The 22,610-nt window shown below is 38.8% G+C and overlaps 1 protein-coding gene across 14 annotated transcripts in view; it reads left to right on the forward strand.

The window, feature by feature from the left end:
• ALKBH8 (alkB homolog 8, tRNA methyltransferase) overlaps positions 1-22,610 on the forward strand; it is a 75,337-nt gene that overhangs the window by 42,449 nt on the left and 10,278 nt on the right. For all 14 annotated transcript variants that reach the window (XM_086679228.1, XM_086679224.1, XM_086679234.1 and 11 more), the window contains 3 exons: positions 9,329-9,435; positions 19,368-19,519; positions 21,815-22,071. In XM_086679228.1, the coding sequence (XP_086535354.1) occupies positions 9,329-9,435; positions 19,368-19,519; positions 21,815-22,071 (516 nt within the window). The remainder of the gene's footprint in view (positions 1-9,328; positions 9,436-19,367; positions 19,520-21,814; positions 22,072-22,610) is intronic.

Genomic DNA, 22,610 nt, shown 5'->3' on the forward strand with positions numbered 1-22,610 from the left:
GTTAAAATAAACACTCATGAAAGCTTCACCACTCTCAAGATAATGAATATATCCATCATCCCCAAGAGTTTCCTTGTGTTCTCCTGTTCCTTAATATCTTAGATTACATAGTATTTTCCAGAGTTTTTATACAGCAGTCATGCAGTATGTACTCTTTCCTGTATGGTTTCTTTTACTCATCACAATTATTTGAGATTCATTCAGAGTTGAAGCTTAATTGGAATCTTTACTTTTTTGCTGAATAGTATAAGAACTTCAGAACACTTTAACTCTGAGACTCCCTTATAATTTACATACTGTTATTACTGTGCAGTTGAATTCTCTTCATTTTTTTTTTTTTAGCTACTTCCCTGATTTATACCATTAGTGATCATTTAGACATACTTACCATTTTCTTTTCTCTTCATTCCTTGATCTCAGACCTCCCATCTGGGATCATTTTCCTTTTCCACAATGTACAACCTTTAAATTTTCTTGAGTCCAGGTGCACTGCTGGCTGCCCCTGTTATTCTGTCTGCAGGTGTCTTCACCTCACCTTCATCCTTCAGGCTATTTTCACTGGGTATAGAATTTGAGGTTGGCAGTTCCTATAGTGCGTGCAAGACTTCATTGACTTCCTTGTGGCTCACATTATCACTCCCATGACCTTTGTTTATTTCTCTGGCTTCTTTTCAGATTTTCTTCTTTCTCTTGTGTTTCCTGTACTTTTATTTTGATGTGCCTGATTATTCTCTTTATTTTTATGGGTTTATTTATTCTTGGGACTTACTGGGTTTCTTGAACCTGTGGATTTTTTACTCCCCATCAATTTTGGAAAACTCTGAGCCATTATCCCTATAGATTTTTGCCTCTGTTCTGTTCTCTGTCCATCTGCCTGTTTTCTATAGACTTTATTTTGCTTGCCCTCTCTTCTGTGTTTAGTGTATTTTGTTAGAGACAGTTTTCTTCTGTCACTAATTCTTTTTTTCAACCATGTCTGATTGCTGTTAAACTCATTCATCAGTGGCCTAGTTTCAGTCGTGGTATTTGTCAGTTTCAGAGTATCTACTTGGTTTTTCTTCAAATTTACAGTGTCTTTAAAAAAAATCATTTCCAGTTCTCTGCTGAAATTTTCAGGTTTAGCATTTATATCTGTAAACTTGGTAAGAATTTTTGTTTTATAGCCTGTTTCTGATATTTATATATTTGAGGTCCCTGTGGTTCATTTCTGTTCTTTAGAGATATCTAGAGAGTTTCTCTAGACTATCTAGACTATCTTTTTCCAGAGCAGGTACTGTGGTTTATTCTGATTCAGAATGTCTGAGATGAAGGCCAGTTCTCTATATTTATAGAAGGCTTACAGACAATTATGATATTTAGCTAGAATTCTGAGTCGTTGAGTTAGAAAATGTTAAAATGCTAAATCTGTACAATATCAACTTCAAAGGCAGTAGGATTTCATATTAATCTTTCACAGAAAATAAATAGAAATGAGGTAAGATAGGCACCCAATGGCAGTTGTAACCATCATTCAATCAAATGTTCCAGTGCAGTGCTAGAAACTGAAAAAGTTAAAGTCTGTGTGTTTTGTGTCCAGATCCTTACGTTTTCACACAGGGATTGGGTTCATCATTGGACAAGTCAGGAGAGTTGGGTTGTAGCTCATCCCTACTGGTAACTCTTAATGGACCTCCTTTCTGTGCCTTAGAGCACCTCCTTTCTGTGCTCTCTGTCACAGATTGAAGTTGGCATATAATTTTTGAATTTTAATTGTACAGAATTGAGAAGAATTCAACAATAACGGCAGCTACTGTTGCTACCACCCCTACTGCCGACACTGACGTACCATAATCATCGCACCAGCAGTGAGTTGTTGTTGTTTTAGTGTATATTTCATAGTTTTGGGGTTTTTTGTTTTGTAATCGAGATGTAATTGACATATAACATTGTATTAGTTTTGGGAGCACAACATAATGACTTGGCATATGTGTATATTGCAGAATGATCAGCACAGTAAATCTAGTGAGTCCCAGTAACTCTAGTGAGCATCTATCCCTGCATATGATTACAGTATTTTCCCCTTGTGATGAGAGCTTTTAAAATCTCTCAGCAACTTTCGTATATACACCACCGTATTACTATTAGTCATCATACTGTACCTTATCTCCCCACGATTTACTAGTTCTATAACTGGAAGTTTGTTTACCCATTTCACCCACTCTGCACTCCCTGCCTTTGGCAACCACCAATCTGTTCTCTATCTGTGAGTTTGGTGTTTTAATTTTTTTATATTCTACATATTAAGTGAGCTCATATGGCATGTCTTTGTCTGACTTATTTTACTCAGCATAATGCCCTCCTGGTCCAAGTGCATTCGTGTTGTCACACATGGCAGGATTTCTTTCTTTTTAATGGCTGAATAATATTCCATTGTGTATAAATATCACACCTTCTTTATCCATTCATCTTTTGATGGACACTTAGATTATTTCCATGTCTTGACTGTTGTATATAATACTGCTGTGGACATGGGGGTGCAGATATCTTTTTGAGTTAGTGCTTTCATTTCTTTTGGGTAAATACCCAGAAGTGGAATTGCTGGATCAGAGAGTAATTCTAGTTTTAACTTTTTGAGGAACCTCCACACTGTTTTTCACAGTGGCTGCACCAGTTTGCATTCCCAGCAGCAGTGCACAAGGGTTCTCTTTTCTCCACGTCTTTAACTCTTTAATACTTGTTTGGCTTTCCTTCCTTCCTTCCTCCCCTCCCCTTCCCTTCTCTTTCCTTATTTTTTTTCCTTTCTTTCTTCCTTCCTTTCTTTCCCTTCCTTCTTTCCCTTTTCCCTTCCCTCCCTTCCCCTCCCCTTATTTTTTTCTTCCTTCCTTCCTTCCTTCCTTCCTTCCTTCCTTCCTTCCTTCCTTCCTTCCTTCCTTCTTCCCTTCCTTTCCCTTCCCTTCCCTTCCCTTCCCTTCCCTTCCCTTCCCTTCCCTTCCCTTCCCTTCCCTTCCCTTCCCTTCCCTTCCCTTCCTTTCCCTTCCCTTTCCTTCCCTCTAAGAGATGTGAAGTAGTACCTCATGATGGTACCTATGGAAGCTATTCTAATAAGTGGGTTTTGCTTCATGAGAAGTAAGCTAGGGCCTCAGGAGTAGATATACTCGTGACTACTATTGTTCTTTTTGCTTTAGCTGTCTCATTGTGGTTATCTGTGTATGTGAATCTGTTGACTCATTTTGCCTAAGGAGGAAAGCTCAGAAAAGAATTAAATGGAATTTTGGAAGCTTTCTGTCCATAAATGTAAGGTACATCACCCTATTCTTTTCAAATAAATTGTTGATGGTGAATTTATTCATTCATTTATTCATTCAAAAATATTTGTTGAGTGTAATCTACTAGACAGAATGTAACAAGTAAATAAGCATAAAATATCAAATAATTTTTAAAAAAATTTTTAATGTTTATTTTTGAGAGAGAGAGGCAGAGCATGAGTGGGGAGGGGCAGAGAGAGGGAGAAACAGAGAGAGGGAGAGAACTCAAAGCAGGCTCCAGGCTGTGAGCTGTCAGCACAGAGCCCGACGTGGGACTTGAACCCATGAACCGTGAGATCATGACCTGAGCGGACGTCGATGCTTAACCGACTGAGCCACCCAGGTGCCCCCAAATAATGTTTTTTTAAGCTAAAATGTTTCATTACCTTTGGAGTTTTGTCATATATAAAGCAAAACTTAATTTTACTGAAGTGGTTTGTGATTGTCTCTTGTTTTTGGATTTCGACTTTGGGGGATGTGGATTTTCACTTTACAGTTCCTGCAAAGGAATGAAGCCTCCGTGTGGTAAATGAAAGCTGATAGCAAGTGGTCCCAGTGCAAACAGGTGAGCATGAATATATTACAGACATTTAAGCTAAGCATTTATAATATTCAGTGGTGGCTATAGTGTGTCCAATTCAGCCTCTTTTCTTTTTCCAGTGTATTCTTCCGTTGTGCAGTGTTTACTTTGCTCTCTTTTGTGCCTTTTGCAAATGTATTTAGACCATTTAAACTAAAAAATGCTTCCACTTTTGTTTTATATTCTACTTGAGCTCAGCCAGACAAAACGGTTCAAAATCATGTGTATTTGGGGAAGATGTAGAGATGCCAGCCTCTATTCTTTCAGCAGTGGAGACCTAGTTTGGGAAGACAGACTTGTATTCGAAAGGTGGGATTTGCTGACATACACTCTAGAGTTGTTTGTGGTGTTTTCTTCTGAAATTTTTGCCTGATTTTGCTTGTTTCACACATCCACTACTGTAGGCAGGTTCCCAGGTATGGATCCTAAATGCAGACGTAGTATCTGACCAGCGGGGAAAGTTTTCACACCAGAAGCTCAGATGATGCTCTGCTTCTCGCATCCTCTCTCAGAGGCAGTGGGGAACGAGGGCATTTGGGCCACAGCGGTAGTTCTCTCCTGCACGTACTTCTTGAAGGACCACTTTGCTGTGCCACAAAGTACCATCTGATCTATATGTTCTAATGCGCAACTTTGCCCCTCACGACAAGAATATTGAGGCCTGGACATTACAAAATTGCTTCTGACTGTGCAACAAGGGAGTAGAGTTTGTTTTCTGTCAGCGATTTTCAAATGGGAGACCGTGGGTCTAGTATGTTCAGGGTGTGTGGCTGCCACAGTTTCTTTCCTTTGAGTTTCACCAGACTTGGTAATCTTGACTTCTCAGCTTTCAAGAAATTTAGCAAATTTCAAGGCTCCTGCTTTTGTTGTCGTTTGGAAACTTATCTTGCCAATAGGAGTCCAGGAAGGGAAATAGGTTTGTTTTGGTCTTTGATTTTAACTTGCCTTAAAGGATGAAAACTAAGCAGACTTATATGGCGTGGGTAAGAGATTGAAAGGTCATTGACATCAGCCAGTGTTCTCCAAGTGTCCCAGACAAAATTCCTATTAGTTCCTCTGCCCTGGAATAATATGGCGTATCAGCAGGCTTTTCTTCCAGCTACTTTTCAGTTTAGCAAAGTACACATTTAGGGGCGTCATTTTTTGTAGAGAGACAAAAAACTATTATTTGTTTTACTAAAAATGTTCTAAGTTCCTCTTCTCCCCCACAATGGACTATATATCTCATGATACACTGGGATTCTGTATTTGTGGTCCAAGGAAAGTATGTAAGCAGACATTTTTGACATGACCTGTATTTCTTTGTAAATACTTTATAGCTTCAGTCTTTGTAAATACTTTATAGCTTGTATATTTGCATTCGTTACTCTCTCCCTTTTTCCTTTTCTCCTTTCCCACTTGTCCAAATGTGGTAGACATGGCCCTGATGAAACATGTAGAGTCACTTGTTTGCCATTTTTAAAAAATATTCATTTATTTATTTTTTAGAAAGATAGAGGTGGGGGTGAGATTGAGTGGGCAGACACATAGGGAAAGAGAATCCTCAGCAGGCTTCACGGTGTCATTTCAGAGCCCCATGTGGGGCTTGAACTCACAAACCATGAGATCTTGACCTCAGCTGAACCCAAGAGTCGGACGCTTAACCAGCTGAGCCTCCCAGGAGCCCCCTTGTTTGCCATTTAAAATAAGCAAATTCTTGCTTCATTTGAATCCAATGAAAACATCAGTGCAATTACAGAAGATTTATATTTGGCAGGAAATGGGGAACAGGTGGACTTCTCTAGCTCCTGCTACATTCTCAGCTGTGGGATATTTTCTTCAGTCAAACATAGTGACTTCCACCCTATCAGTCTTCATCGTTCTCTGTGACTCACATGTCATGCTTTACATCATACTGTCTCTCGTGCATATGCCGTTCAGGGTTTCAGAATGTTCATGATCTCAACCCAATTTTCTAACCAGTAAGGATCCACATTAAGTTTGTCTTCTTTCTTGGAAATGCTCCCAGTAGCAATGTACTCTTCATTTTCCTGTTTAGCCGACACGGAGATCTATTTATTTCATGTACTTTTCTGTCATGAGTCATCTTTCCTTGAGGATAGAGTGATGGCTGTGTCTGGGGTTTTCACTTCTATTGTACTTTGAATGCATAAAGGTTTTATAAGATCAGAAAGTCTAGGATTTTTTGTTTGCTTGCTTTGAACTGAACATTATTCTCCATCATGCCCCACGAGCTTGCTGGGACCTTGATCTTTATTGACTCTGCCATCTCGGAAAATAAGGAAAATAGGTAAAGCCAAAAAGAATAATTGGAAAAAGCTCCTGTGGAGCAAAGCTGTCACATTGGCAGAATGATTTAGCAGTTGCAGGGAGCGTTATTGATTGTGAATCCTTTGTGAATTTTTTAAAAAGTTTTTTTTTTTTTTTTTAGTCTTAACAAGCCTTGTTTAGTTAAGATACAGATACTTTAGGGGCGCCTGGGTGGCGCAGTCGGTTAAGCGTCCGGCTTCAGCCAGGTCACGATCTCGCGGTCCATGAGTTCGAGCCCCGTGTCGGGCTCTGGGCTGATGGCTCAGAGCCTGGAGCCTGTTTCCGATTCTGTGTCTCCCCCTCTCTCTCTGCCCCTCCCCCGTTCATGCTCTGTCTCTCTCTGTCCCAAAAATAAATAAACGTTGAAAAAAAAAAAAAACTATTATAAAAAAAAAAAGATACAGATACTTTAAATAAATATGATGATAATGACAGTCTTTTATGATAGACTGTTTTAAGAAAAATTTATTTTCTTTTAATTTTATAAATAAAAATTACTTTCTTAAATTAAAAAAAAAAACAGACTCTCACATTGTATACCTGTGAGGTAATAGAAAACAGGTATATTAGTCTGTGTCCCCGGTTCCTGGCACAGAACTCCAAAAACACTTCTAAATTTCCTAAATAAGAAGAGTACTAGGAGCATTTTTTGTTCTAATATTTGGCAACTCACCCGGGTTCCTGACACAGACTTCCTAAGGCCTTTGGAATTCCCTGGGGGATGGCAGTGTCTTGTCCTAGTGAGATGACTCCTCGTGGGCTCCTGGATGGTGGCTGCTCACCAGAAAGACCAAGCCAAGGTCAGAAGCTTGGAATTTTCAGTCCCGTTCCCTGTTTTCCAGAGGCGAGAGGGGCTGGACATAGAGTTAGTAACTGGTCATGCCTACATGATGAGGCCTCCATAAAAATCCCAATAGTCTGGGGGTCACAGAGCTTCCGGGCCGATGAACATGCAGAGGTGCTGGAAGAAGGGCACAGTAGAGAGGGTATGGAAGCTGTGTGCCCCTTCCCACACACACACGGCCCTGCACGTCTCTTCCATCTGGATGTTCATCTGGATCCTTTATAATATCATTTTATAATCAACTGGTAAACAGTGAGTGAACTGTTTTCCTGAGTTCTGTGAGCCTGTCTAGCAAACTAATAATGATTATCATCAAAAATAATAATAAGTATTATGTATATTCTAACCTAATTCCCGTAAAATTTGACTTATTTGGTAGTGTGTTTTTCTTCCTTGAAACTTGGCTTCTGTATTCAGGACAAATATTTCCCAAATAATTAGCATCAAGTTCATACTTGTTAGTTCTGATCATTTGTCTAAACTGAGATTTCCGAATTTTAAGATCATTACTCTCTGTTGATGGAAGGAAATGTGTTTGCATTTTACAAGTAAATAGGCACTGTAGATTTGTAACAAATGTTGAGTGTTAATTAGCCAGGAACTGTAACCTCTGGGCAGGCAAGGACATGTTTCTCACTTACCATTGTGGCCTTTGAAAGCTCACACAGTGAAAAATAAATATTCATCTAAGGAATAAATGGGAGTCTCGTCTCTCAGAATAGTTTCTTGTCAGCAGTTTTCATTTCCTTAAGCCACAAATGATTTTCTCTGATAAAAAAAAATTAATAAATCTGCTTGTCATTCTGTCCTCTTCTACATGGACCTTAGTTTTTCTTCAGAAGATTGAAACCTTCATGTGTTGGTTTAAAAATGGGTCAGAGTGGGTTTTTCTCCCTTTCCCTCAACTTTTTAGTATGAAAATTTTCATATAGGAAAATAGAATGAATTGTATAGCAAATACCTATATATGTACCACCTAGATTCTCCAGTTTTTAACATTTTTGCTTTATCGAATAGTTGTCCATCTATCCATTCTTTTATCAGTCCATCGTCTTATGTATACATTTTGGAAAGTTGCAGGTATCATTATACTTCACCCTACAACTTAAGAATTCATCTGCAGTGTTTATAAATAGAATATTTTTAGAGCATGGTTTTTTGAAATTTCAAAAGTGATCATTTGGAACAGATAATTGTTAGAAAATGAAATTGTCAGTTCGCTTTATTTTCCCTATTTAACAGGACAGATGCAAAAGGGAGAAAAGCGCCTTGGGTCTTTATAATTCTTTGTAGTTTACGAGGAATTTTCATGTCTGTTGTCTACTTTGAACCGATAATAGTCGGTAACAGTTGTTATGCGAGGTACTGTACTAAAAGTTCACCTTTAACAAAGATGCTTTGCTAAGTTCCGTTCATCCTGCTGATACTTCGTTGTCATATTTATTTTTCAAGTGGATTGAATTGTTCACTTAAAAATATTTTTTAGCCCCGTGGTGTGCCTTTTAAAGTCACCTTTGTTAGCTGCTGCTATGTTTAGACTGAACTCTTTGGCATTTGGGTTCCTGAGGACAAATAGTTTCCTGGTGTTGTATCTTAATAGGTTGTTATTCATAATAATATTTGAGCACAACTTAGAGTTACTGAAAATGTTCTGTGTTCTTCACTTGTCTCCTATAAATTAGCCTTCAGTATCCAAAATGTTGCATGACTTTAAAGGCAAAATGGGTTATATGAGAATAGGCATCTAATAGTTGTTGGGGGGGGTGTTATTAATTATTGATATCCTGTGTATAATTATATTATAGAATTTTTATATTATGTGCCAGATAGTGTCTTTTATGTCCATTATATATTTAATTCATGTAACAGTCCTATAAGGACTGAGGAAACTGAGGCATGGAGGGGTTAACTGACTTGTCCTGGGTCATATAGCAAGTAAATGGAAGAGTCAGGATATGAATGTTTCAGCCCCCAGTCCTAGCATTTGACCACTGCCTTCGTGTTTTGCATTGTATGTATGGTCCTCAGACCACCTGCATCATAATTTCCTGGGGTGATTGTTAGAAATGCAGATTCCTGGGCCTCATCCTAGACCTGCTAAGTTTCAGCCTATGGATGAAGGGTGTTTTTTAGCTGTCCAGTTGATTTTTATGTGCACAGAAGTTTGAAGACCACCGTGCTGTACTCTTCTGTAAGCATTATCATGTCTGAATCCCTGTTAACCTGGAAAGCCAGAATCAATTAATCATTCTCACCCTTGGAGTACATGACATTTTTGATTCATCTTTATGCTTTTGTCTTTCCTTCAAGGTTGTCATGGACTTTAAGCACCCAGACGGCATCACGGTGCCTGTTATGTTGCCTCGTCGGAGTTTGCTGGTGATGACCGGAGAATCTAGATACCTCTGGACACATGGGTATGTATTGAAGTGACCTTGATGACAGAATACCTCTTCCTTTGTGACAGTTCTCATTCTCTCCTGCTTGAGCTGCCAGAACCAGGCCCCATGTCTGCACATTGAGGTGTCCAGGTTTAAATCCCCAGAGATATCTATGCCCCTTTTTTGGTAAATCTTACCCTTTTATTTTGATAAAAGTCAAGTTTAATGGAAAGTTGCTAGCATGGTATAATGAACTCCCCTCACCTTTCACCTAGATTTACCATTTGTGAACATTTTACCGTGTGTTTTATTTCTCTCGTACATATTATCATTATTATTATTGTTATTGCTGAGTCATTCGAGAACAAGTTGCAGACATTATGATCCTTTACTCTTCCATGCCTCATTGCAGTTTTCCTAAGAGCAAGTATATTTATTACATCAGGGGTTGGCAACCTATGGCTTGTTGGCCAAATTTAGCCCGTAGCCTGTTCTGTGCAGCTCTTGAGCCAAGAATGGTTTTTACATTTTTATTTTTATTTTTTTTAAATTTAGGATTATTATGATTGTGATTATTATTTTGGTTTTTACATTTTTAAAGGGTTGTAAGAAACAAAAGCAACAGAGAATATGTCACAGAAACTGTACATGGCCCTCTATGCCTCAAATATTGGCTATTTGATCCTGTTACAGAAAAAGTTTGCCAAACCCTATGATAGAAGGCTGCTGTGCAACTCAAATTCAGAAAACTCAACATTGATAAAAATACTCTTAGCACAGTCTTACACAAACCATCTACAGATTTTGCTGGTTGTACTTCATAGTTCAGTCCTGTCAAAGACTGCCAGTAGTTAAAGTAGCAAAACCAGATTTTACTCAAACTGTTGCAGTAGGAGAAAAGGGACCACAGTATAGAACTTGCCCAGATTCCAAATACAACAAGGAAAAGTCAGGATTGATAGGCAAGGAGCTGGGATGGGGGTGGGGCAGTGTCAGTAGAGGGAAAATTACGAAGAGGAAACATCAGTGATGGGGCCAGAGCGGGGGGCTGGGGGTGGGGGCACTTCTGGCTAAATCCACATAGGATGCTTGCAGATCAGAGGTTACCTGGGGGTGCCAGTTGGGGAGTGAGGAATATGTTTGGTTATTGAGGACAATCAGATAGATATCTAGAGTGGGGGATTCTGGTTAAACTGACTCAGCAGGATTCTTTCTAAAATTGGGCTCTTGCCCAAGGATGGGGTTGAATCAGGCTCAGAGAAGGCCAACTAAAGTTTGGTCAAGCAGAGGATCTTTCCTAGTGGTTTATAGTACACTTCCCCTCTGATCTGGGATCCGTCTGTGAGTTCACAGTGTCCTTCCCCTCTGATCTGGGACTCTGTCTATGACATGCTAACTTGTCAGTTCTCTTTAGTCTTCTTTAATTTGAAACAGTTCCTCAACTTCTCTGTGTTTCATAATTTTGGCATATTTAAGGGGCCAGTTGTTTTCTAGAATGTCCCTCACTTTGAGTTTGTTTAACTGAATCTAATCTCAAAGAAATGGGTTTATGCACTTTTGATAAGAATATATCTTTAGTCTTGAAAAGGGAGACATCATGCCATTAAAATTTACTTATATTCTACTTAAAATACTGCTGAGTTCTTCACTTACTAATAATGTCCTGCTTGAAGATTTTAACTGATTCATTTTTATAAGAATTCAAGGAAATGAACATGTAAATGAATTTGTAACCTGTCTTGAATGTGAACCATAAAAACGGATGGCCTGATTTTGTGCAGTGAGGCTTAAATTTACCTGATTTTCTTTTCATGGCCATCTAAAATATTTTCACTTACAGTAAATGAAAAAGGTGAGGTGATCCAATGGCTTCAAGTATTCCTAGAATTTTGAGAATATTCACATTTTCTTTTTTTTAGGTTTAAGCATTTTTACTGTTGGTAACATTTAAACTTAAGAGCAATGGTATTTCAGCAAATACAAAATGAAAAATGACTTTTCATAAGCCTGTGTTATAAACATATTTTAATCTATTCTGGGTGATGGTACAGATTAATTCTCCTAAACATCATTTTGATCACATTATTTTCTCATCCAAAGTATATTGTGCTGTTGTTCATTGTTAAGAGGAGTTATCTCTGCAAGATTGACCAGAGGGCAGTTATGTCTGCCCTAAAATATTACTTACAAATTCTTAATTTGATCTAGTTCAGATTTCCTATTCTAGTCACCATGCTCTTTACAGCAGATGGGCAGCATGTGGGTCAGATATAGTGGTCAGGCGTGTTCTCTTTGGCTGGGGTAGTGGTGGTTATGTGTGGTAGCATGTTAAAAAATAGTGTACGTAAGAAAATCAGGTGCTTTCACATAAAAATCTGAGTCTTCAGCGTCCTTTGAAAATTGGGAAATGTGAGGCACCTGGGTGGTTCAGTCAGTTGGGCATCCAACTTCAGCTCAGGTCATGATCTCACAGTTCATGGGTTTGAGCCCAGCATCGGGCTCTGTGCTGACAGCTCGGAGCCTGGAGCCTGCTTCAGATTTCTGTGTCTCCCTCTCTCTGCCCCCACACATGCTTTGTCTCTCTCTGTCTCTCAAAAATGAATAAACATTAAAAAAAAAAAAAAAAAAGAAAGAAAATTGGGAAATGTGACAACAATGGGCCCTAGCAGCCCTTGGCCATGGTTTTATTAAGTCAGTGGCCTTCTTTAGATGAGGCGGACGTTTTCAAGTTCTCTGCAGTTCCTGCCTGGTTCTGTGGTTCCCCACACTGAGGCTGAGCATCACCTGTCACTTACCACTGTGCTTGCACTGTTGTGTTTATCTTGTGACAGAGTCACCTGAAAACTAAATAGATCTCGTCTGTGTTACAAGTAGAGAATGGAAAGCTAGAATGGGTGGAAGAGAACACTTTGTTGTTTTGAAATGAAACTATTCCAATGTGTTTAACAGCAAACGACGCATTTCTTTCTATTATTGTTTTTAATGTTTATTTATTTTTGAGACAGAGAGAGAGCATGAACAGGAGAGGGTCAGAGAGAGAGGGAGACACAGAATCTGAAGCAGGCTCCAGGCTCTGAGCTGTCAGCACAGAGCCCGACGCGGGGCTCGAACTCACGGACTGTGAGATCCTGACCTGAGCTGAAGTCGGACGCTCAACCGACTGAGCTACCCAGGCGCCCCATCAAATGACACATTTCTAAACAAGCCCACCTGCTTCACTCCATGAGGGTATTTGACTGCCTGGGGAGGCCCTTATTTATACATTTCTTTGATTCTTCTTTTAAATTACTTTTGGAGCGTTTTCTTTGTGCTGGCCCTTGTGCTTAGAGTTTCACAGTTTGCTGACTTAACTCATCCTGTCACAGTGGAAAGTTTGTTCCATGCTTTGTCCCATTTTTAAAGGAAATTGGAACATAAAGAGGTTATGGAACTTGTACAGAGTCATAGAACCATTAAGTGTCAGAGCCAAGATGAGAAGCCAGGCAGTCTGGCTTCAGGATCTGTGCCCTTAACCATGATGGTCCAGCTGGACTCGATTGTTCTCTTTCCTCCGAATTTATATGGTGCCCTCTGTACCCTCTAGCCTTTCCACTTGCGCCAGCTCTCAGTCTCTGTCTCAAAAATAAATAAATGTATGGGGCGCCTGGGTGGCGCAGTCGGTTAAGCGTCCGACTTCAGCCAGGTCACGATCTCGCAGTCCGTGAGTTCGAGCCCCGCGTCGGGCTCTGGGCTGATGGCTCAGAGCCTGGAGCCTGTTTCCGATTCTGTGTCTCCCTCTCTCTCTGACCCTCCCCCGTTCATGCTCTGTCTCTCTCTGTCCCAAAAATAAATAAACGTTGAAAAAAAAAAATTAAAAAAAAAATTAAAAAAAAAAAAAAAAACTTCTGGGTACATTAGCCTGAAATAATTTCTCTCTTAAACTCCTAAAGATTGTTTGATCCTTGAGATGTCTCTTCTATTGAACTATTATTTAAATCTAAAAAATGTTTTTATCTTTTTATTTAAGATTTTTTTCAACTAGATTATAATTTGAGTACAGAAGGAAAAAAAGGATGTTCAGTACTGTTTAAAGAATTCATTCTTTAAAAAAATTTTTTCAAAATGTTTATTTATTTTTGAGAGAGGGACAGACAGAATGTAAGCAGGAGAGAGCCAGAGAGGAGGAAAACACAGAATCTGAAGCAGGCTTCAGGCTCTGAGCTGTCAGCACAGAGCCTTATGCGGGGCTTGAGCCTATGAACCGCAAGATCATGACCTGAGCCGAAGTCAGATGCTTAACTGACAGCCACCCAAAAGCCCCAAGAATTCATTACTCTTAACCTATGGATTACCCATTGCGGAAAATCTCAGAAAAGCAGTTAAGTATTGCTTGGCCTTTGTCTAAGCTTTAATTGTAGGCAAGTGAAGTAATTGACTTAAAAGAGCCATAACTGGATAGAACTGGAGAGTGTTATGCTAAGTGAAATAAGTCATACAGAGAAAGACAGATACCATATGTTTTCACTCTTATGTGGATCCTGAGAAACTTAACAGGAGACCATGGGGGAGGGGAAGGGGAAAAAAAAGTTAGAGAAGGAGAGAGGCAAATCATAAGAGACTCTTTAAAACTGAGAATAAACTGAGGGTTGATGGGGGTAGAGGGGAGGGGAAAGTGGGTGATGGTCATTGAGGAGGGCACCTTTTGGGATGAGCACTGGGTGTTGTATGGAAACCAATTTGACAATACATTTCATATTTAAAAAAAAAAAAAAGAAAAGAGCCATAACAGAGAAGTACTTAGTCCTCAGCAGAGAAATTTACTTGCTAATAAGAGTTTCAAGATACTCATTGTACTAAAATATCTTGACTGCATTTAATACCATAGCTTTAATCATTTTCAGCTATCAGGGTAACAATCATATAAAATCAGGCAATGATTGCTTGCTTTTGCTTCTAAAAAATTGCCTTCAGTGCAAGCTGTTTTCCAAGAGCCACTCTCCTAACTTGTTTTATGAGACCAGCATTACCCTGACACGAAAACATGTCAAGGACATTACAACAAAAGAAAATTACAGACCAATATCTGTCATAACAGAGATGAGAAACATTCTTAAAAAATATTAGAAAATCCGATTGTATGAGATATATATATAAATACATCATGACCAAGTAGAGTTTATCCCTGGATTGCAAGAGTGGTTTAACATTTGGAAACCAAAACATGTAATTCATGACATTAAAAGGACAAAGGAGAAAAAAAAATATTTAATCATCTTGATTGATGCAGAAATTGTATTTGACAGATTTCAGCATCCATTCATGATAAAAACTTGGCAAACTAGGACAAGAAGGAAACATCTTCAGTCGGATAAAGGCTATCTGTGAGGAACCCACAGCTAACATTTTATTGAATGGTGAAATATGGAATGCTTTTTCCTAAGATTCTGAACAAGGCAGGGATGTCTGCTCTCACTACCTCTATTGAATATTATAGTGGGTGTTTTACATAGTATAGTAGGTCGAGAAAAAGATGTAAAGATCATTGAGATTTGAAAGGAAGAAGTAAAACTCTTTATGATTGTGGATGTAGGAAAATCCTAGGAAATCTAAAGAAATGTTAGAACTAAACCGTGAATATAGTAAAGTTGTAGCATACTAGGTCAAGATTCAAAAATTAATTTTTGGAAAATGAAATAGAATACTTAAAAATTTAGGGGCGCCTCGGTGGCGCAGTCGGTTAGGCGACTGACTTCAGCCAGGTCACGATCTCGCGGTCCGTGAGTTCGAGCCCCGCGTCGGGCTCTGGGCTGATGGCTCAGAGCCTGGAGGCTGTTTCCGATTCTGTGTCTCCCTCTCTCTCTGCCCCTCCCCCGTTCATGCTCTGTCTCTCTCTGTCCCAAAAAAATAAATAAACGTTGAAAAAAATAAAATTAAAAAAAAAAAAAAGAAAGCTGTTAAAAAAAAAAAAAAAAAGAATACTTAAAAATTTAAAAAAAATATGTATTTACTTTTGAGACAGAGAGAGAGAGAGAGAATTGGGGAGGGGCAGAGAGAGAGGGAGACACAGAATCCAAAGCAGGCTACAGGTTCTGAACTGTCAGCACAGAGCCAGATGTGGGGCTTGAATGCAAGAACCACGAGATCATGACCTAAGCTGAAGTGGGACGCTTAACCAACTGAGCCACCCAGGTGCTCCTGAAATAAAATTCTTTTTGAAATAGCATCAAGACCTGTAAAATACTTCGTTTTAGTACCCAAATTAGTTAATTATGATGTGGTTTAAAAAGATATTAGCCTGGGAATTCTGATTCTTTTTTAAATTGAGATATAATTCACATATAAATTGTGTTAGTTTCAAGTGTACAACATAAAGATTCTTTATCTGTATGTGTTGTGAAATGATCATCACAGTAAGTCTGGTTAACATCCATCACCACATGTAGTTACAGGCTTTTTTTGTTGGGATGAGAACTTTTAAGATTTACTGTTAGCAACCTTCAAATATGCGGTTCAGTGTTATTCACTGTAGTCATCATGTTATGCACTGCATGCCCAGGATTTATTTATGTAACTGGAAATTTGTACCTTTGACCACTTTCACCCATTTTGCACAGCTCTGCCTACCCTGGCCCGCCCCCACCAGCCCCACAGCCCCACATTTAAGGTTTTTTAACAGTGTTTATTTATTTATTGTGAGAAAGAACACGAGTGGGGGAGGGGCAGAGATAGAGGGAAAGAGAGAATCCCGAGCAGGCTCCGCACAGTCAGCACAGACCTCTATGCAGGGCTTGATCTCACAATCAAGTGAGATCATGACCTGAGCCAAAATCAAGAGTCAGATGGTTAACCAAGTGAGCTACCCACGTGTTCCAAGTTTGCTTTGTTTTTGTTTTACATTCCATGTATACGTGAGATCATATGGGATTTGTTTCTCTTTGCCAGACTTATTTCACTTAGCATAGTACCCTCAAGGTCCATTTACATTGTTGCAAATGGGAAGATTTCTTTCTTTTTTATGGCTGAATAATATTTCATTACCCTTCCCTCTCCCTTACACACACACACACACACACACACACACACACACACACACACACACACACACACACACGTTTTCTTCATTCATTCATTGATGAGCACTTAGGTTGTTTCCAAGTCTTGGCTTTTGTAAGTAATGCTGCAGTGACCATGGACTGCAGATATCTTTTCAAGTTGTTTCCTTTGGAAACAAAAAATCCAGAAGTGAAGTTGCTGGATCATAGGATAGTTCTACTTTTAATTTTTTGAGGACCTTCATACTGTTTTCTGCAGTGGCTGCACCAGTTTATATTCCAACCAACAGTGTACATGGGTTCTCTTTTCTCTGCCTGCTCGCCGACACTTGTAATTTCTTATCTTTTTGGTAAGAGCCATTCTAACAGGTTTGAGGTGATATCTCATTGTGGTTTTGATTTGTATTCCCCTGATGATGAGTGATACTGAACACATTGTCTTGTACCTGTTGACCATCTGTATGTCTTAGGAAAAATGTCTCATCAGATCCTCTGCCCATTTTTAAATTTTTTTTTTTCAACGTTTATTTATTTTTGGGACAGAGAGAGACAGAGCATGAACGGGGGAGGGGCAGAGAGAGAGGGAGACACAGAATCGGAAACAGGCTCCAGGCTCCGAGCCATCAGCCCAGAGCCTGACGCGGGGCTCGAACTCACGGACCGCGAGATCGTGACCTGGCTGAAGTCGGACGCTTAACCGACTGCGCCACCCAGGCGCCCCATGCCCATTTTTAAATGGACTGTTTTTTTGCTATTGAGTTGTATGAGTTGTTTATATATTTTAGATACTAGCCCCTTACCAATATAATTTGAAATGTTTTTTTTCATTCTGTAGCTGGCCATTTCATTTTGTTGATGGTTTCCTTCACTGTGCAGAAGGTTTTCAGTTTGATGTAGTCCCAGTTGTTTATTTTTGCTTTTGTTGCCTTTTGAGAATTCTGGTTCTAACAACAAATTGAAGAAACAGTATAACAGTGACAAAACGAAAACTAGCTGAAATACATTATTTTCACTTCAGGATCAAATCCATTTTAATGATATAGTTGAACTTTCTCTTTTTTAGGTGTGTAGAAAAAAAACGTATCTGGCTCTTAGTAAAGAGAAATCAACACATTAAGTATAAAATTATGCTTTTGTATAATTTGCTCAGACCTTTGAGGCTTAGCACATTCTCTCTGAATGTAAAACCCACCTCTATAGGGAGATAAACTTGCTAGGGTAAATCAAGCAGAAAATTTGCCCTCAGATTTAAATCTTGGGGCACCTGAGTGGCTCAGTCAGTTAAGTGTCTGACTCTTGATTTTGGCTCAGGTCATGATCTCACAGTTCATGGGTTCAAGTCCCACATCAGGCTCTGTGCTGATAGTGCTGAACCTACCTGGGATTCTCTCTCTCTGCCCCTCCCTCAGGTTGCTTCCACTCTTTCTCTCAAAATGAATAAATAAACATTTTTTAAAAAAAAGTTTTAAGTCTTAGGAATAACTTAACAAAAGATATGCAACACGTATACACTGAAAATTATGAAACACTGCTGAGAGAAATTAAAGAAGACCAGAAAGAACGAAGAGATAGAGATGCCATGATCATGGATAGAAACTTAATATTGTTCAGAGGTTGTCCCAAGTTGATCTAATGTTTCAGTGTAATTCCAGTTAAAATCTTAAGACTCTTTTTATATAAACTGATGAGCAGATTCTAAAATTTATAAGGAAATAGGAAGGATCTAGAATAATCAAAACAATCTTGAAACAGACGAACAGTTTTGGAGGATTTATTTTACCCAGTTTTTAAAATTTACTGAAGCTACATAATCAAAAGAGTGTAGTGTTGGTGTATAGACAGACCATTGGGGCAGAATACATCCACATATATAAGATCAGTTGATTTTTGACAAAGACCCCAGTATAATTCAGGGTGGAAAAGACATTTAAAACAAAATTTTTTTTAATATGAAATTTATTGTCAAATTGGTTTCCATACAACACCCAATGCTTATCCCAACAGGTGCCCTCTTCAATACCCGTCACCCAGCCTCCCCTCCCTCCCACCCCCCACCCCCCGCCATCAACCCTCAGATTGTTCTCAGTTTTTAGGAGTCTCTTATGTTTTGGCTCCCTCCCTCTCTAACTTTTTTTTTTTCCCCCTTCCCCTCCATGGTCTTCTGTTAAGTTTCTCAGGATCCACATATGAGTGAGAACATATGGTATCTTTCTCTGCCTGACTTACTTCCCTTAGCATAATACCCTGCAGTTCCATCCCCGTTGCTGCAAATGGCCAGATTTCATTTTTTCTCATTGCCACGTAGTATTCCATTGTGTATATAAACCACAATTTCTTTATCCATTCATCAGTTGATGGATATTTAGGCTCTTTCCATAATTTGGCTACTGTTGAAAGTGCTGTTCTATCCTGTTTTTCAGTCTTTCTTTTCAACCATTATCTGTCCTTATTTTAAGGTATGCATCTCTTATAATTGACATAGAGTTGGACTTTATTTTTTTAATCCAGTTTGACATTCTTTGTTTAGTTGGATATGTTAGTCCTTTTACATTTGACGTAATTGTTGATTGGATTTAAATGGGGTTTTTTTGTTGTTTTTGGTTTTTTTTTTTTACTGTTTGTTTCCTCTTTGCTCCATCTGTTCCTTATTTTTTCTCTCATAATTGGTATTAATTAAATATTAGTTACTCTGTTTGTATCTCTTGAATAATTTGTTAGTTGTACATTCTTTTAATATGATTACCCTGAGGATAACTTTTTAAAAGATAGAGACTTCTATTTTTTGTTTTCTCTACAATGCTTAACAATTCAGGAAATCCAGTAGATATTTGCAATAAATTCTTCTAAATTTGCTCTGTTCCCTTACTGTTTTTAAAAGGACCTGAAATACTTTTATGAATGCAGTGTTAAATAAATTATTTTGACTGTCGTTTTTAGAATCACACCCAGAAAATTTGATACTGTTCAAGCATCCAAGGGTCACAAAAGTGGAATTATCACCAGTGATGTTGGAGACTTAACTTTAAGCAAGAGGGGAATAAGGACATCATTTACATTTAGGAAAGTGAGGCAAACACCTTGTAATTGTAGTAAGTATATAATTTTGGTTCCACTGTACAATGGAGTAAATCAAGTGTAAAAATCTTTTAAAGTCCCATTAGAACCAAGGAGAGCTCGGTCTTAACTTCACTAAGGGTATTTTCCATATTTTGCTTAGTGTTGTACTTAATGTAGACTTTTCTTAACCCATCCCCATTAGAGTTTATATTCCTTGAAGGCAGGGACTGCGTTTTATTCATCTTTATTTTTCCTAAATATAGTAATTGAGCATAGTTGGATGCCGAATAAATATTTTATTTATTGGAGTCACACTTGTAGGACATTAAAATATCACTTATACAAAAATAGTTTTTATTGGAAACAGCTTGTCTTGTTTCTAAATTACTTCTCATTAACCCAGTGAGGAAGTTAGAGATGACAGATTGTTCCTTAGTAAGTAGGTAACTCTAGGGGGATAAACAGTGGTTTGTGTTTTGGTCAGTTTGGAAATCTAGAAGGGAATAAAAGAAGTGCTCAAGAACATGTCAGGAGTATGTTATTTCGACTTATCTATACAAGTACATCATGACCTGTATTTCTTAGACCCAGTGAATAAAAAGCCCTTTCATTTTGTAAATAGTATCTGTTAGAAAACTTGAAATTGCTATATTTGATATCTAGTGAAACTTCAGATTTTTGTTTCTTTTGCTAAAAGTGTCATTGCTACCTTAAAACATCAAAATTTTTATCAATTAAAAAAAAGCTTATTTAGTATTTGTTGAGCGTCTAAACTGCCAGTAGTTTTATAAGATACTGACAAATAAAGCATGGCTCTTGTTCTCCAGGAACTGAAGTCTAGTTGGAAAGACAAGCCGGTTTTCTTATGCAAATGTTTCTTTGTTGTGGACATTAATTAAATGTAAGGCGTATTGTAGAAGCTCTGAATGTATATTCAGTTTACAGATGATTTTCACGTTCAAGGCCATCTTTTAGACACTCTTTGTCAAAATGTGTGGGTTTTTAAGGATAAGGGTTGCTCCTCCCTTTAGCTAACTTAGATGTTTATAATTTCCAAGAGAACAAAAATGTTCCTAAGATCAGTTTAGGATAATTCTAATGTATATTGTGCCGGATTCTGATGTGACCAAGATAAGGTAACCTGTCTGTTTTCACATGTACGTTTTAGAGCCCTCAGGCTTTCTGTGGCTGCCCTTTTCTGAAACGTCCACATAAACTGTTTAGAGCTCCACCTCACACATTAGCATAGAAGAGCTATCTCCTGCCCCATTGCTCAAGGCTCAGCACCCTCTAACTATAGGCAGGGAGAATTCCTGAAGCCGCGAACACTGCAGCCCAATTCTTAGCTGCCTCACGATTTCTGATTATTTCCTTTGTCCTGACTGTGGTTTCTCCAGGGACACCACTCCTTTTTCCTTTATTTTCCAGAATAAAACGATGTGTATCATGGACTTTGGCCGAAGATAAAGGGAAATTATAGGACAGCAGAGAACAGACAAGGATTTAAAATGAGTATTAGACATGATTGCAGAGAACAAAGGACAACTTCAGAATTCAGTTAATTAGAATAACAGTGTATCCTAAATTTCCTTCGTCATCTTGACTTGATGGTGTTCTCCTTGGAGTTTGCTGATTCAACTGAAGGAGGCGACACCTGTAGTCACTGAGAATGTGGGCTCCGGTGTTCCCACCGGCTGGGTGCAGTTCGGGCTCTATGACTTGCCATCTTTGTTGCTTGAGGATTGTTATTTGATGTTCTCTGCTTCAGTTGCCTCATCTGTAAAGTGGATGCAATAGTACCAGCTCATGATGTTCCTGTGAGAACTGAGAACACACATACAAACTGTTTCAAAGAGTGCTCGTTTAAATGCCTGTGATCATTACCAAATAATGCACTTTGCTCCCAGGGCTTGTTTTTCTGAGAGTCTGAGGGCCCCAGAAGTCCTATCTCCTCTGCCCACCAAGAGAAAAACCCTACATCATGTTAGTTCAGCTAAATTTCTTCTTTTTGGGCCAGGCCCATCAGGAAGCTTTCCTGAATGAGAGGACCCTTAATCCTGAGTGGTGATAGGCACCTGCATTATATGGCCTGCAGTCTTGCAGTCATTTCTGTCACACGTGGATTTTTCCCCTTCTGTGTGTGTTAGACCCTTGCACATATAATTAGACTTGTTAGGTACCACCTATTTTTAAACTGATAAATCAGAGCCTGCTTAGCCCCCGTCACCAAATTTGGATTGATTTGCTTGTTCTTTTAAGAAAACATGATACCTTATGAATCACTTGGATAAAAATGAAAGGTTTTTATTGCTTAATTTTTGCATTAGGTTACCCTTTGGTCTGTGACAGCCAGATGAAGGCGACCCCCCCATCATTTCCAGAGAGCGAAAGAGAAGCCTCACAACTGGAGCAAGAGTATGTCCACCGAGTCTATGAGGAGATTGCTGGGCACTTCAGCAGCACAAGACATACCCCTTGGCCACATGTGGTGGAGTTTTTGAAAGCTTTGCCCCGTGGTTCGTTAGTGGCTGATGTTGGCTGTGGAAACGGAAAGTATCTTGGCATCAATAAGGAGTTATATATGGCAAGTAATTGTTGCCTCTGGCTCTCTTTTGCTTTATTTGTAAGGGTTGTTAGCACCTTCTGCCTTATGATAGAATGTTGTTTGTTGATTAGGCCATTACAGAAAAGTTATAACCAACAGATGGAAAATTAATGAGCACTCATTCTTATTTATTCCCCGAGAATTTGTGGGCATGCATGCCATTATTTGTAATTTCCCCCTTCCCTTTCCTTAGATTTTGCTTCCTGAGATTATGTTATCAGTAATACTATCTTATATCTGTAAAACTCTTTACAGGTTAGAAAGGATATTTACATTTTTTTTAATGTTTATTCTGAGAAAGAGCTTGCAAGTGGGGGAGGGGCAGAGAGAGAGAGAGAGCGGGAGAGAGAGAATCCCAAGCAGGCTCTGTGCTGTCGGCGTAGAGCCTGACACGGGACTCAATCCCATGAGCCATGAGATCATGACCTGAGCGGAAATCAAGAGTTGGACACCTAACTGAGCTACCCCAGGTGCCCCTGGAAAGGATATTTATAGAAGCCATTTTCTTTGCTTTGATC

The sequence above is a fragment of the Puma concolor genome, chromosome D1 (assembly GCF_028749965.1).
Source record: "Puma concolor isolate L17-30 chromosome D1, mPumCon1.1.hap2, whole genome shotgun sequence".
Classification (NCBI taxonomy): domain Eukaryota; kingdom Metazoa; phylum Chordata; class Mammalia; order Carnivora; family Felidae; genus Puma; species Puma concolor.